General features: G+C 36.7%; 1 protein-coding gene across 2 annotated transcripts in view; it reads right to left on the bottom strand.

The window, feature by feature from the left end:
* The window catches only part of LOC140743580 (uncharacterized), a 35,119-nt gene that overhangs the window by 5,731 nt on the left and 10,961 nt on the right, over positions 1–18,427 (bottom strand). For both annotated transcript variants that reach the window (XM_073074978.1, XM_073074979.1), the window contains 10 exons: positions 17,211–18,115; positions 16,822–16,938; positions 16,624–16,700; positions 12,800–12,918; positions 9,946–10,071; positions 7,457–7,714; positions 4,047–4,162; positions 1,377–1,506; positions 684–787; positions 128–392 (listed from right to left, as the gene is read on the bottom strand). In XM_073074978.1, the coding sequence (XP_072931079.1) occupies positions 128–392; positions 684–787; positions 1,377–1,506; positions 4,047–4,162; positions 7,457–7,714; positions 9,946–10,071; positions 12,800–12,918; positions 16,624–16,700; positions 16,822–16,938; positions 17,211–18,115 (2,217 nt within the window). The remainder of the gene's footprint in view (positions 1–127; positions 393–683; positions 788–1,376; positions 1,507–4,046; positions 4,163–7,456; positions 7,715–9,945; positions 10,072–12,799; positions 12,919–16,623; positions 16,701–16,821; positions 16,939–17,210; positions 18,116–18,427) is intronic.

Genomic DNA, 18,427 nt, shown 5'->3' with positions numbered 1-18,427 from the left:
TACGCTACGGAGTATATGCTAACTAAACCTGCGCACAGTTTCAGAGCGGGCTAGTAGTTTAGCGCAGACTATAACAGACTTCCGATTGTATCCTAAAAAAATGCGATAACTCAAAACCACGACTCACCTTAATCTCAGACCGGAGTGGCAGGATCGCGATCAACCACCACAGCCACTTGGGCCCGTCGACCCGCTCCCACCAGTCGTCGCCCGAGTCGAAGTGCGGCATCGGGCCGAAAGCCGCCTCGATCTCCGCCCGCACCGCGCGGTTCATGCTATCGAGCCACACGAGCGCCTTGTACGATATCTGCGTCGCCATAACGCGCAACTCCCATATCATGTCGTCGGACGGCGTCACGTCCACCAGCGGCTGGATGCGGGCCACGTCGCACCTGTTTATATAAAATTTGGTATTTAGCCGACATATTCAGTTATACGCACATAAATATGCTTATATTAGTATTTTTGAACCAGTGCATAAACCTGTTTTAATTGAAGAATTTAAACCTTTGTATGTTACTTTGAAGTATGTTTAGTATTAGTTAAAAATATGTAAAGCAGTTTATAGTCAAGAAGAATTTAAGAACCCCTGGCATAAATGAATGGATTTTAAAAACGGCACATAAATTCCAAATAGCTACTGTTTTGCTTTAAATATATGTAAACGAGTTCGCTTTACTCACCCATCGTGCACATCTCTCTCAATCACTCTGAACCGGGACACGCCAACAGTGGACAGGATAGAACGCCCGTCTTCTAAATGCACGCAATCGCAAACTTCCAGCACCTGCGAATAAACAGTTTTGTGTGACAGCAGTTATGACAGCGGATATATTAAAAATCAAAGCGTATACACAGCATGGGTCCTTTCCTTCCTTTGTAAACTTTACACCTAAGTTCTCATTAGAACTTAGGTGTAAAGTTTACAAAGCATATTACATGCATTCATGTTGTTAAGTAATTAAATATAAAGTGTTTGTTTTCTATAGATTGGGAAATTTGGTCTTTATATATCAACATTATTTTGAAGGTGGTAGAACCCTTTGTGGTTTGACTCCGGTGGCACTACCGGCACACTTATTTCTGCCTCATAACAGTAGTGGTAGGGGAGCCATACTTTTCCGGGGCGTGCCAGCTAGTCTTCAGGGGTAGCGGCGCATCTGTGGTCGAATATCTCATGTAATATCCTATCTGGGCTTGATTACAGATGTTCATGAGCGGCAGAAGCCACTTATACAATCAGGCGGACCGCATGCCTGTCTGCTACTTCTATATTATACAAAAAAAACACGACCGTATTAACAATGAAAACTGCTAGGATATATCTTACACAGGCCCGATTTATTGATCTACCAAACTAAAATATTCAGACTTACCGTGCCGTAGTCGGAATAGGAGCGGTCCCTCTCGTAGGCGACCATGCCAAATTTACGGGAGCCGGACTCCAGGATACGGCGAATCATCATCCAATAGCGAGGATCGAAGATGAACAGAGGGCACGGGATACTGAAATGAAATATTAATTTATAATACGATACGGTTGACTGCAACAAAATCTGAAGTTTTTGCAATATAAGTACTATGCGAATGATAGTAAATGGTCATTAGGGCGTGGGCCAATAATAACTAATCAATACCAAAAAAATTGAGCGAACCTATGATCATTCATACCCTTGGTTGTGTTGTTAGCACTGCGAACTTAGTTACCATTCAAATTTACAACAGGGTACGGCCTTAATAAACATGCTACTTTTATCATATACGATTCGCGATTTAGCAACTCATGAAGTAGTATTGAAAACTGTATTAATGCTATATCGCGTATTTCGTGTTCAGTTGTTGCATCTAGCATACGAATGCTTCCTACGTTTAGCGTTTAACCGCATGCATGTATAGTCCGCGCAAACCTGCTAGTCCGCTCTGAATATAGAAATGAATCGCATCGCCATAGTAAATTGTGTGACTTCACATGCTCGCAATAACTTCAGAACGGAGTAGCAGTTTGGCGCAGACTATATGTGTCTATTGTAAAGCAACGATTTCTTCGATCGATACTAACTGTAGCATGTCTTCTATCTTTGTAGCACTAATAATATACGGCAGAAATACGTATTAGTAAAGTGATGTTGTTTATTCATTTACAGAAGTCAATTGTTTTTATATACGAATTTAGATTCGCTAAAACTTGGCCACATATCAATTGCGAGTATTTCAATAGACATTATATAAAACAATATCATGTTAAGTAGTACAAATTGACTAGCTCATAATAATGTGTTATTGTAAACAAACACGACAAGTGTATAAATAAGATTACTGTGTAATCATGTAATCAGTGATACTATACGTAAGACATACATGAATGACGTATTGATTCAATATTAGATATAATCATTTTAAACATTGTAAGCGACGCTGCGTCATGATTTAGTCAACATATATATTATTAGGGTAATGTAACATCCATTCGTTAATAATTTCATTATTCATGATGGATCATTACAATCAAATAGGATTAATGGTTATTAAACATTTCGCACATGACACCATTTGTGCCTACCAAAAATGGATCTAGAAAAGGTCTTGTAGAGCAGAGATAGTCAAGCGTACATATCGTGTATGCAAAACATTAGATAAATTGCCTTATTAATAACAGGCATTAATATGTTCTTGCAATAACCTGACAATATGTAAATTGTAGGTTCACACCCTCTCATTTTCACTTTAAATCACTATTCGTTTTATAGCAATGAGTCCACGGGCGGATGGAATATATGAGAATATACAATTTTGCAAATTATTTACCATTTACCATAATTACTAACAAGGTCTTATCACATGTATATGTTACAAATTACCTTAATGATAGGTTCATTCTTGTTCCCTGTATGTTACATTTGTTGAATGTACATAGTTGTTCAAAGCCCATGATTACCTTATTGCCTAGTGGCACACATGCAAGATAGTCTATACAATAAAATTTCTATAGTCTGATTCATAATTAGGTGTCCAAAATGTAAACAAAGAAATGTCATTGTCAAAATACGTTTACAGGTATTGCAAACCCTAACAAATTACCAAGAAACGAAAACTTTCACAAACTCAACAAAAAACATAAACTTAATAACTGCACACAATTTAAAAAACGCGCTATGAAAACTAGAAAACATTCGAGTTGGACCACGATCACGAAAATGAATAATATCAACTACGAAACTTTAAAATGGCGGCACAAAAAATGTTTTTGATCCCGATTGTGTAACCATTATCACAATTTAATTTTCTACCATAAATCTTGTTTTTTATTATTATTACCGTATGGAACGAAATTGAGGTGATATAAATATTAGAAAATGTGAATTAATCTTAATTTATTTAGATTATTATTTTATTATTGTTGTATTACTTAAATATCGACAAAAATAAAAACTACCATTTCTAACGTATTTTCTTGATAGGTCAACACCTTTGTTTACATTTTGGACACCTAATTATGAATCAGAGTATAGTACCTTTCATTACCACCCGTAACTATATGTTACTAAGATAACAATTTTGCCTTCTAACGGCAGTATACATAATGACTTGTTATGATTTGGAATTAATACTTAGTTCAGATAAGCTGCAGTACCTTTGTAGTCTCAGCTTCTATTAGAACTCCTATCAGATGACTTATTTACGTTACTCCATGAGTCCATTTCGTTAACTACCCCTTAAAAACTGAAGACCTGCTTCATAATAACTACACAAGTCGATGAGAGATCGATTAATCGAACAATGAATTAATTTTTGGATGAAGAATTTTGTTTTTTTTAATCAAAGCATCAATCAAGGCATAAATAAATCTGAAATTCCCAAAAATATTTATTCCATTGTTTTCATTATCTATGGATTGATTTATTTCGGAAGGAAACTCCTTTCCTAATACAAGCATATTAGGTTAAGTTAGGTTAGGTTAGCACTGAAGCATTATTGTGAAGAACCACTCTGTTATTTTGTTAATAGAAACCCGCAGCCATTAGTCGGAATAATTTAACAATACTCACGATGGAAAAGCCACAGTGCACACGAAGATCGGAATGACGTCAGGGTCTGGCGGAGGAGGCGCGCTGACAGCATCAATGGCAGCCAATGCAGCGCTGACAAACTCCGTTTCACGGGTCTGAAAAATATAAGCAATGGTAATTGTGTTCATGTTTCTCAAGTGACTTATAGATAAGTTGTGGATACGTGATTTATAACAGGTTATTTTATGCACTCTTCCATCACCCTAACGTGCTTCGACTCCCACTCTCCATACTAGAAAATTTCAATGATCAAAACCATTTTACCGGACCTCTCGTGTCTATGACGGCGCATTGTACAGATAGATCTTTCTAGTTCTCCAGTATTATTTTTTATAAATAATAGCTTTAACCCTTCTCCAACAAATGACATGTCGAATTTACAAGTAATTTTTAATAAACCGATTGGTATTTTCAGTGATAAGGGAATTCAAACGTACGAAACATTCTGCTCGGCTTTATTACTTTATTTATTTATCGGCGTGGTTTAAAAATGTCGAAAAAAAAATCCATTTTAACGAGTTCGTTCATTTTAAAGATATTTCAATAATGTATTAATTTGACAGTGTTCCATTGTCAAATTAATACGTTATTGAAATATTTTTTACTCAACAATATTTGTTAAAATATGCAAATATTGTAATGTGTAAATTTTATAATATACTTCTATCTACTTCTTATAACGTAAAGATCAAAACAAATACAGACACCTTACGATAAACATAAAACGTCCACCCAGACGTAAACCGATATTATAATACGACAGCTTAGGCTTTCTTGTTACATCAGAAACAAGCGTGACGCGATCGCTCCCAACTGTTATTACATTGACCTGTTATGCAAGAACAGGGTCAGACTTAAATAGAACTTATGCTAATTTCATAATCTTACGACTAATTAGGGTTTAGGGTTAGGGTACGTTTATTTTGAACTTTTGAAATTATTACATTGACCTGTTATGCAAGAACAGGGTCAGACTTAAATAGAACTTTTGCTAATTTCATAATCTTACGACTAATTAGGTTTTAGGGTTAGGTTACGTTTATTTTGAACTTTTGAAGTTATTACATTGACCTGTTATACAAGAACAGGGTCAGACTTAAATAGAACTTATGCTAATTTCATAATCTTACGACTAATTAGGGTTAGGGTACGTTTATTTTGAACTTTTGAAATTATTACATTGACCTGTTATGCAAGAACAGGGTCAGACTTAAATAGAACTTTTGCTAATTTCATAAACTTACGACTAATTAGGTTACGTTTATTTTGAACTTTTGAAACGATCTCGTGTTTGAATTAACTTTACAGTTACAGATAAACGGAATTAGGAGCGAGTAATTACACGTAGGTATGTGTAACGGTTTAACTAAATGATGTTATCATAATGATAGTGGAGGTTGTGTTTCGATTGTTTAGTTTGCACTAGTAGCATCTGTATTTCGGCTAATATACTTGTATTTTTACCTGACTAAGGAGGTATTCGTCGCTTTTCGAGTGTATGTATGTATGTGACATTCTTTGGCACGCCCTTCAGTCTAAAGGGCTTAACGGAGTTTAATATATGAGATATCGATAGATTCGCCTAAATTGTGGGAGTGACATCAAATGATAAAATTGAAATGCTGAATTCTAATATAAACAACACATTTAACACAGTTTTCAGTACCATCGCTAGTCCCCATACCTGCCTACGTTTTTATGATTAGTTAAGTTTTGATATAAGTGGCTTACGTCTGTGTGATCTAGATTACCGGTGACGCGTCGAGGGCTTTGTTACATAAACACACTTCGCCCAGTAATGGCCACAATTAGTAACGTTTTATAGATCGTGTTTGAATCTGTTTATTATTTGATGAACACATACGTCTTTTTATTTCGATTTGATCGCGAAACGGTTACGATGTGAACGGTCGTTGCAGAATAAATTATCAAAAAACAAGCAAGATCTGTATATAAAAAGGAAAAGGCGAGGCTTTTCTCTTTTATTTACCAATCGATTTATTTTTCTTTGCTGCCTACTGACAAGCTTTAGGCTGACGGCCTATTTGCTACTATCACGTGAGCGACTGGTAGCTTTAACGATACAAGTAGTAAACTCCTGTCAAACTACTCAGCAACTATTTATCATAGTAGCATAATTAGGCATCTACACAAACTCGTTGATAATCGAGTGTGAACGGATTTTCCGAATAAAATCAAACATGTATCGCTCGTCGGTCCTTCAACCAACAAATTGAACGCCCGAGCTACAGCGCCGTCAGCGACTGTTCAGTAGCTTAAGCAAAAAAAAAGTAGCCTACACAACGGTTGCTCACACAATAGTATCCAATGAATGATCAGCCTTAGTAGTATCCATAAAAAGAAGATCACAAAATGTTTAATACTAGTTATAGTCGAATTTCGTCTGCAAGGCAAACACTGCATAAATTATACACTGTGTCAACTTTTCGCTTATATAAACAGGTTGCAATTCGTATTGTTTATATACGTATAATATACACCTACGATGACATATAGCTCATGTTTACAATAAGAGTACAATGCACTCGTCCTCATAATCAAATGAATCCTGCGAGCTGTCATGTTTATATTATCATGTTCAATTGGTGCAGTAACCGATTCAGGATTCGCGTGATATCGCCCTACAAATGCTTGGTTGCGATTTTATAATATACCAAATACCTAAATGCACAAATAACAATGTGTCCATTTAGTCTCATTTTTCCTGTATTGTCCTACCTTTGTCCGTGGTACTTTATCAGCAATTTACAGTTTTAAAATAGTTCGGTCAACTTGAAACCTAGTGATAAGGCTGACGGTGACCTAATAAAAACTATTTTTGCGGCGTATGAATACTTGTAACACCTCATAAATATAACTATATATCATTACATAGTATTATTTCATAGTATGTTAATTGAGTACATACTCAGTTAAAAGGAATCGGAATATTCGCCGACATTCATCTAGAACTATTTTTGGATGTATTTTGAATAGCAGTATGGCATATTACACACATACGAATACATGTAAAAGTTACATAATATGTGAGTTATATTATATAATCTTTTTTTATAATACAGTAGCAGACGAGCATACAGTCCACCTGATGGTAAGTGGCTACTGCCGCAACTGGACATCTGTAATCAATCCCAGATAGGATTAGATTACTTGAGGTCGGCCACAGATATGCCGCTACCCCTGAGGACTAAGCTGGAACGCCTCAGAAAAGTATGTCTCCCTTACCACACCCTTCAAGCCAGAACACAGCAGTGCTTACCGCTGCTGTTATGAGGCAGAAATATATATGGCGGTGGTGCCGCCGGAGTCGAATCACAACGGGTTCTACCACCTTCAACTTTTAAATATAAACACGTCAGAAGACTCACCGCAGCCAGATTGAAGTCATCCAGCGGGCGGAGGCACAGGGCGCACTTCTTCCTGTAGTCGAGCGAGCGTTCGATGCAGGTCCTGCAGTAGGTGTGTCCGCAGGGCGTGGTCACTGGGCACGTGTACGTGTGGTAGCACAGCACGCACTCCAGGTCGGAGGGCTTCAGCCAGCTCACCGCGGACTGCAGGCGGATGGAGCGGTACAGCTCGCGGGTGATACGACGCGGGTCGCCGTTGACGCTCAGCGCTGATATAGACTGCGGGAAAAAACAAATACATTTATATTTAATAGTACAAATCATCTACAAAAAAATGTAAATGAATTGTTTCAAAAAATAAACGGCTCTACATTCAATAATACTATTGAATGCAGTATTATATGCATAGTATGCATTCAATAATATTATTTAATGTAGAGCCGTTTATGTTTTTAAGTCTTTTCCACAATATTTTCTTAATTTATTTACAAAACCCACGGCTCTTAGATACACGCTTCTTACCTAATGAAATTGAAACCAATTATAAGCATTCCATTTCGTATGTACCTACCTACTTTTGTCACACGACTAAGATTTCTCATTTTTGTTTCTGATCTATGTGGTTGATATTTTTGTTTGCTTTATTTGTGAATAATGTACGGCTATTGTTTATTATTTGTTTCTTAAAGTTGCATTTCACTTGCGACTTGTGTCGCTCGAATAGTTTGTTATGCATCTTGCACATTTTACAGTAAGTAAATACATATATGTTATATTTAAACGCTTTGTAAATGTAGAAACTTACTCCGCAATTTTATGAAAATTATATAGGTATATTGCACGCGTCACAAAGTGCTAACAAACGTAGCAATTTATAGATAACATTGCCTAGATGTCCTAGATGTTAAGAAACCACAAGGTGAGCGCGTACTTGTTGTACCCATAGCGGAAAAGGAAGCTACTGAGGCGTAGACTGCCGTTAGCTTCCTCGCTTTGTTGATACTAATAATTTTATGGTCCACATGCATACAAAATCACTGAAGTTGACAGTATTACGCATTGTCAAGTGGAGTATTGTATTTCTAACATTACATTTTACCGTACTTCCGTTATAATATAGAATTTCCAAACGCATGCAGTGCAACTAATCATAGGTGCCTACCACGCCTCCTATAGACTATTTTATTCCCTGGAAAATCCTTGAGTACCTATTTAGAAAGTGAAAGCGTGTCTTCGTTTTATTGTGTATTCGGATTATGATCACAAAGAAATTTAGTTATTGTGATTTCAATCATTCTATTCAATCGCAAGCCCGAACAAATAAAATTCTCCCCGTGTAGAACCCAAAAGAAGACCCCATTCAGAGAACTAATGACGTGTTCCGTTGGAGCTCACAGATCGCTTTACATAGCGCCAAGGAAATGCACCGAGGACGTATTTACGTATTACAATTCAAGAGATTCGAGTTCTGTGACAGACGGACAGACAGCAGAATGAATAGAGTGCCGTTTTTATCCTGGCTACGAAAGCCTAAAAAATAGTATAAGTATATTTTAATATACGAGGTGTACTACCGTACACCACGACCACGATACACGATTGTCGACACGGCTAGTTTTCGTGATCTATTTCGCGATCTCTTGGAAGCCGAAATAACGGCAAAATGCATAAGGAATTAACACTCCGTAGCCAAAGAGTACCCATTAAATATTAATCAGTGGTGTAACTATAGGGTGGTAGGACTAGTAAAATGCCACGGGCCCTTGACGGGGCCTCCGGCCCGAGAGGCTGAGAGCTCAAAAACTGACCAAAAATTGTTGTAAATGAGCGAAAAATAAATTATCTTGAAAGGTTATTGGTATGATCAAAAAAAAAAGGTCCCCAGGACCGAATTACATCAGTCGTATGGTAATAATTCGTGAGCTGCAGGCACGCACCTCTGATTTTTCAAAATTATTTGCGTATTTTTTTTTATATAAAATATAGGAGTAGCAGACGAACATGCAGTCCACCTGACGGTAAGTGGCTACTGCCGCCCAAGGACATCAACTCCAGATAGGATTAGATATTTCCACCTAATATCGGCCACAGATGCGCCGCTACACCTTAGGACTAAGCTGGAACGCCTCGGAAAAGTATCACTCCCTTACCACTCCCAAACCGGAACACAGCAGCGCCTAACACTGCTGTTATTTTTTTTTATAATATAGGAGTAGCAGACGAGCATGCAGTCCACCTGATGGTAAGTGGCTACTGCCGCCCATGGACGTCCGTAATCAACCCCAGATAGGATTAGATATACCTACCTGGCCACAGATGCGTTGCTACCACTGAGGACTAAGCTGGAATGCCTCGGAAAGGTATGTCTCCCTTACCACACCCTTCAAAACGGGACACAGCAACGTTTAACACTGATGTCATTAGGCAGACATAGGAGCGGCGGTGGAGCCGCCGGAGTCGAACCACAAAGGGTTCTACCACCTTCCAAAAGGTAAAGAAGAATGTCTTACCTGTGCGAGCAGAGTGCGCGCGAGGCGAGCGAGCGGCGCGGTGGTGGCCGCCACGCGCGCGAGCAGCGGCGCCGCCTCGCCGTAATGACCGGACGACAACAGCTCCCGCGCTCGCTTGAAACGATTCTGCGTACGAAAAACATTTTTAATTAACTTAATGTAATGCGAAAACTATTAAATAGTGCACTATGTAATTATATTGTAAGTATAGTCCGCGTTAAATTGCTAGTCCGCTCTGAATATAGAACTGAATCGCATAGAACGGACTAACAATTTGGCGAGGAATATAACTTAGTTTTTAAACACTGTGTGTTTTCGTAATAAAATAAAAATTAATGGGTTTTTAACTTTTTATCTAAAAATAAGGTTATTTAGAAGCTAATGGTTTTTCCCAAAAATAAGGTTATTTTGAACTTCTCAGAAAAAATATACCTTTTACAAGGGTGTGCAATAAAAATAATTGTTCCAACATATTGCATTTAGAATAAATTCACTAAGGTAGTCATGCCTTTTCATCCAAATCAAAGGTTTAAGCAAGATTCAGATGGAGTTAACTGGTTTAAAATTCGGTTGCAAGATTTGACCCTCACATACATAGGTACAAACATAGGTACGAAATGATTATGATAACTGAAAACTTGAGAAAATCACATAGTAGGTATATTCCGCGCCTATCTGATAGTCCGTTCTCAAGTTGTTGCGTGCAGGTGTAGTCATACAATTTATTATGGCGAAGCGATTCATTTCTAAATTCAGAGCGGACTATCAGTTTTACGCGGGCTATATCTGAGTTTTATAATGCACATTTATATATACAGTCATTGAACATGCTACATACAGGCCGTGGCGAACAATACCATATTTTTCTACACAATACTCTTGACAGATATGGGCCGTGACACCGCAGCCAAGTTGCGATACGTATAATAATAAAAACGTTATTAATATACATTATGTATGACAATACTAGTTTGCCACGATACGTGTCTGACACGTTCAATGTCTGTATAGATAGATAGATATAAACAGGGCCCCTTTTTATTTCCACGCTTTTATTAGCTTGACCTGTATGTATGTAACTAAATCTTTGAACTCGATTTTACCCACTTTGAACGGTCCGATTAATTTAAAATTTTCAATACTTATCTAGAACCGATGACAATACACGATTTTAATTATTTTGTCCTGATCTCCTCAGGATTAACGATTTTCCTTGTGCGATTTTAGTTTTTAAACCATAATTATTTTATATCGAGAATGAAAATAAGTAACAATGAACACTCGATTAATAATTACATAAATAATTATTAATATATAAATATAATGTATGACGTTATCGTCATACATTATAACTTTTAATAAAAGTCCGAATTCATGTTTTGCTCTACGAAGTGTATCTTTTAAGAGCGATTTTTGAAAACGTCTAAATATCGTTACGCCTTAGGAAGCACATTTTAAAATGGGGCCTAAAATGGCCTTAAAATATGTTTTATTGTTTTACTTGTATTTATTATAGTAGCAGTTATAGTAGTAATACGTATTGTAAAAGTTTCAACTGTCTTGCTAGTACGGTTTATTGTATGGAGACCCCCTTTTACACTTAACCTTATTTTACTTTTAGAATACGGAACCTTAATAAATGATTTACCCATAATCGTTCAAAAATACTTAAATAAAATAATATTTCACACATGTGTTTGTTTCCTTTTAGTGTGTGTAATATTATTTTGCTTACAAGCTGTTAATTATAGCAACTACAGAAAACTTGTTTTTACAATATTCACGAACTCATTTTAATTGCGGAAAAAATAATATTGTTTTCGTAAATATATTAATCTATTCTTAACTCAACCAAGTACGTTAGCAGGTAAACGAGTACATAGGTGTAGAGAGAGATAACTGCACTTGACCTCTAAATAATGTTAATTAATGCATAATAACAAAAGTGAAGATAAATTCATATCTTATTTCCAATATTTTGTTTAACTTTTAATGAAAGACTTCATTAAAATTTTACTTTTCATTACAATTGAAGAAATGATAGTCTCAGTTTCGGAACGCACATAAAACATATAGGTATATAAAAATTAATTATCACTACCTTAAACAGCGAAGGAAAACATACAGGGCTGAGACTTTAAAAAATAAGTTCTCAAGGATGTAAAGTCTGCGAATTGACACTTGGTCAGCGCAGTGGATGATGGCCTAAGCCTCTATCCCTGTGAATTAAAACCTGTGCCTACTAGTGGGGGCAATAATGGCAAATAAACGAAAACCTGCCTCCATACGCAAATGTATGTAAATACGTATCGCAAGAAAAAGTAAGCTCCAGTTTTTAATTGGGCACAAGAACACTAGACTGGGGAATGAAGAGCGAGCGCTAACCACATACCGCGCGAATAATTTAGGACCGCAACCGCACATACGATGTATCAATAAACCGCTACACTAAAACTAGTTCACCTTAATACATGTCACAGAGCAAGTTTCGTAATTACATTCATAACAGTTTCAATTAGATTTCTTATGAAATACATACATATGAGGCAACTAAACATTATGACGATTTATTAAAATACGAACAAATCAATGAGTAAAAGGAACATAGAAGTTTTGTTTAAAATTGCTATAAAATCGCCTTCAAAAAAGGGTCATAAATATTTTCTACATGCCGCGTGAATATCTGAAGATAAGTCACATACTTACGTAACAATCATGTATTCGTATTCCTTCAAATACAATCCGACCTCGCTTTAATTAAGCGAAAAATATTTAAGCAATGTCACATGGCAAAAATTATCATCGTGCACACATAAGTATAATTATATTTAAATACGCTAATAACTTTGTTTACCTGTGGAGTCATCGGCACGCGCCATTCAGTCCCAGCGGTTGAAATAGACTTTTTGGGTGAGATAAAGTCATTCGACGAGCGACGCAATTTTCGGCAAGGCGCAGTCCGCCTCGATGTAGCTGTCAATTATTATTAAATGTTATTATGAATAATAATAAACACAATAATATTTGCACTACGATCAGTAGAGGATGTAACTTTAGACAAATATTATCGCGGAATAGATATTTTAATATATCACGTATACATACGGGGTTTCAATTCCTTTTTGCTGATATTTCGATCCAGTTTCATGGATCGCAGGTCGAAATGGACAGTTTCGATATGATCACTATCTATGTAACTGGGTTGATATATTGACAAAAATAATTTAAAACCGCGTATAGTCAGTACCCGTTACATATTAAAAGTTGTTAATTATTTATTTACACACTAAAAGAATCATAACACAGAAACAGATACACAAAGCACAATTGTTAAAAGAGGTTTTGTAGTTCACCAATGGTACATAGACACATGTGAATTCCAATTACAGGCGTGAACAACATTTACAAACGTTGCTACAGTTTATTTGCTACATACCTTATTATTACATTGTAATGGTAGTGTCCGTTATGGTTTAGAATAATCTGCGGGTTCGATGTTCGAAACCCAGGCACGCATCTATGATGTTTTCGTATCAGAAATTAATTATAACTTTCTTTAACTATCCTTCACCATCGTGACGATACCTACGCCTGCTTTTTTTAAAAAGTCCAAAAAGTGTGTGGTCTTTTGGAGTCTACCAATACGCACTTGGCCAGCATGGTGGACTACGGCTTAAACTCCCACTAATAAGAGACCAGTGACCAGTAAACTGTTACAATAATTACACGTTATCATTTATCAGAGGAGCCCATACCTGCGACATTTTGCTCGCAACGCTACATAATAACCTAGAGTTACGTAACCCAATGAAGTCAGAGTTTGCGTTACGTTACGTAACGGCCGGACTAAGTGAGGAGAGTAAGCGCCCGTATAGAATACGTTACTTACATAGATAAGCCGTAGCGCGCGTAGCTAACAATTTTGAAACACATAAATAGTGCGCTGTAGCATTTTATTTACAATACGTGCACAATACATACGTAGGAAGGTCACAACACGATGTAAACAGTTACACATGCAATATTTGATGAAATGAAAAATGATTATAATTTTTAACAATCTCTACATTCGCGCAAACAGTGTGAGAACGATTTCCACATATTAATTATATTAGACATTTAAGACGCAAGCAAAAAAAAAAACAATAAACAAAAATAAGATAACGTGGATGTTGACAGAATTTTCTTATCCGTTAAGATTAATAAGGGGCACTTTGAGAATAGGTCCGAGAGCAGAGAAGCATTAACGTGTCGTAACACCGCTCACCATTCGACACTTGCACCGTTACGTGAGTTTTGCAGCTGCGTAATTCAAGTTCTTTGTCGTCACCACTGACGGCTAAGCCCTCATCTTATTAGAATACATATCTTTCGACGTAAGCTTATCTTTATCGGTAATGCAATCCCGTATCGGTAATTCCTATCGCATATGGCGCTTATTTGGCAGTTACATAAGCTTAAATCGGATAATTAGATAAGCTGTATGAAGCCATTAACTTCAATACGCGGCACATAAATTACGAGCCGTTATATTATTTTCGTGACGACTCAATCGTTATAATTTGTTATAAAATTAAATATATGTTAATTTTAATATTATATAATTATTTAGGTCTATATACTCAGCGGAGTCTGTATTATGCCAAATTGTTAATTAAAAAAATAATCTACTGCCACACAAGTAAAACAAAAACCGTTATCTGATAGAAAAAAATACATATTAATTAAGTAACCAAACCTGAATCGCACTAAATTTATTTCAATAACAAAGTCAGCGTAAGTAAATAAACCTACGCTAATCGGTCATTTGCCTACAGATTACTTAGTAAAGTATAATCATAATAATAAAGTGACGTGTACTTGATCTCTGACTTCGGTACTGAAGTTATTTCAACTATTTATTTAAGTCCATGACGATTTTTGATACAGGGAAATTAGAGCATGTATATAAATAATATTGATTTTATATTTCACTAAAAAAAAATCGTTTATAAATATATTTTTTTTTTACAAACGGTCATTGCGACTGTATTTCTTTTAGATATGCATAGATTAACCAAACCGATGCCAGTTACATAAGTTTGTTCGGTGGACCTTGAAACCGTCGTCTTATACAGGGGCGTGAGTTGAAATTCGCATACGATACGTGTTAACATTAAGAGGGGTGTTAAGTGGGTGTACAGGAAGGCAGAATTACAGTTGATCTACATGTCGAGTTAATACCGCGAGCCTAACGTAACCTGCGACCCGCGCTCTCCATTGCATCGCCGACAATGTGCTTACATAACGGCAATGTAGCAAACAAATGGCCGATTTACATAATAGCCTTGTCGGTGCGCGATTATCGCCGGCGACGCCCACGCGACGCCGACGTGGTGTCATAATAACGCCTTTTATATTATAGTATAATGATTTCATTGACTATGCTCTAAGTACGTCCAGATGGTGGCTGATTCACCGTCATTACGGGGGACGCCACAAAAAATTGCTTCACGTCAAACACGACGTCCTCTACCTAATTTAGAATTTACAAAACAATGGCTCTACTTATAATAGATTATATGCCGATTATAAACAGAATACTTGTGTTTATTACGTATCAAAGTCGAATAAATACCTAACGACTGAAGTCTGCCCGACTCTGTTCTACTACTACATCAGCAGTCAGAAATAAATAAAAAAGCGTCGTAAATTTAAACATTAGTGTTGATGATTGATTACTTGAAAATTAAACTATGACAATCTAAAAGAAACAAAGTTCATCTACGTATGAGAACGTGGGATTATGCTCAGTAATAGAATACCACAGGTAGCACTTCCTTACCGGTGACCTAGGCAACACGAAACAATGACAATGAAGTACCAGCGATGTGTCGTAGCGTAACAATCTCGTACGCACGCGTGACTACAAAAACTACTTGGAGCGGAAAGCTGGGCGTTCAGCTCCGGATCATCTCTATAAGGCAACTGCTTCGCAGTGAAACATACGCAGGAAACAATGTAGTGTAACTAGATATCACCCGACCAGTTTGCAAGGAACAAAGCTTTCACGTCAACGTTATATTCGTACTGTATCAATATTACAGCAGATTACAAAAATAGACTTTAATTTACAAAGTCAATGCCAATTTGCGGGATGTTATGATACTTTCGACTGTTATTAAAGAAATATTTTCTTTTCTTATATAATGTAAACAATCAATTTTAGCTTAGCGAAATCGGAGCGTAAGGCGAATTTTTTGAAAATATATTAAGATTTTAAGTCAAGGTTGTGCTGAAAGGCCGATTCTATTTTAAAGAAGTTTGTTTAGCTCTCTTTGCCGCGACACGGACGGCTACCCAACACAACCTCGGCCTAAATATGAACTTTATTTGGCCAAAACTATTATGCAACAAATGTACGCCATGATTCGTAATAGAATTGCCAAATAAATGAAAATAATCCTTTTCAGGAAATTACTTTTATAGGAAGTAGGGCACAGCCTGTGCAATATAAGAATAAAATAAAGTTAATGATATGGACACAATCGCAATTAGCGCAACAACAGTAGCAATTAAATGAGACATGCGCTGTGCAAATGATATGTAGAAGGTAAAAACACACACAATAACGTAAACATTTAAATACTTATACTATGAGGTGTTAATTGAACGACAATTACAAGATTTGAAACTAACCTGTAGCGGAAGAAGTTGGTAACGGGCACTTCCTCTGAGATGTGTCGTTTGTGAGGACCACACTATTCACCGTGACCCTGTGTGGAAAATACATGGTTATATAATACAATAATTAAAACAACAAGGCTTTTTATATATGACAATAATTAAATATGAACAAGAATAAAAACATAAAAATGTTAGAGTATATATATATACCTGGTCCCAGGTTCGTGATGCAGCATTTTGTCGATTATTCCCTGGATAACCGTATTCAGGCAGGGTGACCTCGGGGCCGGAGTACCACAGGGGCATGTGTCATTTTCTTTCACACACCTGATAAAATACAATAGAATATTAAAATCAGATTTTAAAATCAGTATTTTTCAAAGTGCGAATCGCAATTCCCTGAGGGCAAACTCTATAAGGGGGTCGCGAAGCGTCGCGAGTCTCAGTACAAAAAAGAAACGAAGTTTAAAAGCCTATCTATATTAAAAAAACAGTAGGGAATCGCGAAAAAATATCAAAAACTAAGGCGGTCATGCCATTCACAATATTTAAAAACAATACGCTAAATAATAATAGTAACTTAAAAGTAGAATACATACTTGGAACATCGCGTATGGCCGCACTGTCCCGTTACAGGGAAAGTAGGAATGCGATCACAATTCAAACACCAGATCGCTCTCTCATCCAGTGTCTTATAAAGGCGTGTGTGGGTTATCACCCTATTCGCCACCTTCTGTGCTTGCACCGTTGAGGGAGGAAGATTAAGATTTCTAGAGCCATGTAATTTATAAAACTCTACCAGCACTAAGTCATTATGCTTTTCAGAAGTAAATTTCCTCTCATATGTGCGCTCGGCACCATAGTATTTTGTAGATGTCGCCTCTGAATTTGACATCTCACTGCCGTTCGAATCAGTGTTTTCTAGAATACTTGAGGTCACCGTTCCGCTAAAATGTTCAGTAACCTGGTAGCCGGTGATTGATGTTGATGGATTCACACAAGATGTAGAATTACTGCCGATAACTGATGAATAGTCGCAAATAGTGGCGTTATCTATATGTGCTCTAAACAGATTAGGTATTTCTGAATCCGTAGAGGAGTCTGATGTAGCGAATGTGGATATTTCAGCGTTGACTATTTGCGGTCTGGCGTACGATGAAATCACACTAAAATCATCATCGCTATAATTAGAGAAACGGCGATGCTTTAAGGGCCATAAGTTCTCACGGGGCAACTCTTCATTCGACTGAATGGTGACAGCCTCCGGGTGTTGTCTTTTAGTTAAAAATCTATGAGGCACATGCCCTTCAACATTCACATTTGGGATTACTTCGCGTGGAATCGCATGTAATAGATTATTAGATGAATATTGCATGTCATAGAGATTAGCCATCCTGAAACGTCTGTCAGGCTGATCCGTCGGGCATCCTTCGTACTTAAATAGCCACGAGGAACCATTTTCGGATAGGTTTTGTTGTTCCGAACTAAACTGCGAAGTATTTGCCTGGAAAAGAAATGAACTGATCAGCTACTTTTAAACGTGCACTTATAATAATGCAAAGTGCGTATAACTATGAAAGTTTAATTTTAACTCTACTATTTCGGGCTTGAAAGGTCAAATTGAATTGGAGTTACACTCTTCACTTTTTCGAACTTTGGTAGGTTTGTTTATTTATTGATTTTCTTTTCAATTTAAAATATTTTAAATGTAATTTAAGATATTCAAAATATGATTATTATGGAATTTTCGTATGAACCATATTTAAGGGGTATTGATAATTTTTATAAGCATATTAACATACATTTAATTAATAAA

This window comes from Epargyreus clarus, unplaced genomic scaffold (genome assembly GCF_041222505.1).
Source record: "Epargyreus clarus isolate Ecla_fem2 unplaced genomic scaffold, WU_Ecla_fem_2.2 ptg000007l, whole genome shotgun sequence".
Taxonomy (NCBI): Eukaryota; Metazoa; Arthropoda; class Insecta; order Lepidoptera; family Hesperiidae; genus Epargyreus; species Epargyreus clarus.
This window is presented reverse-complemented; position numbering and strand designations above follow the sequence as displayed.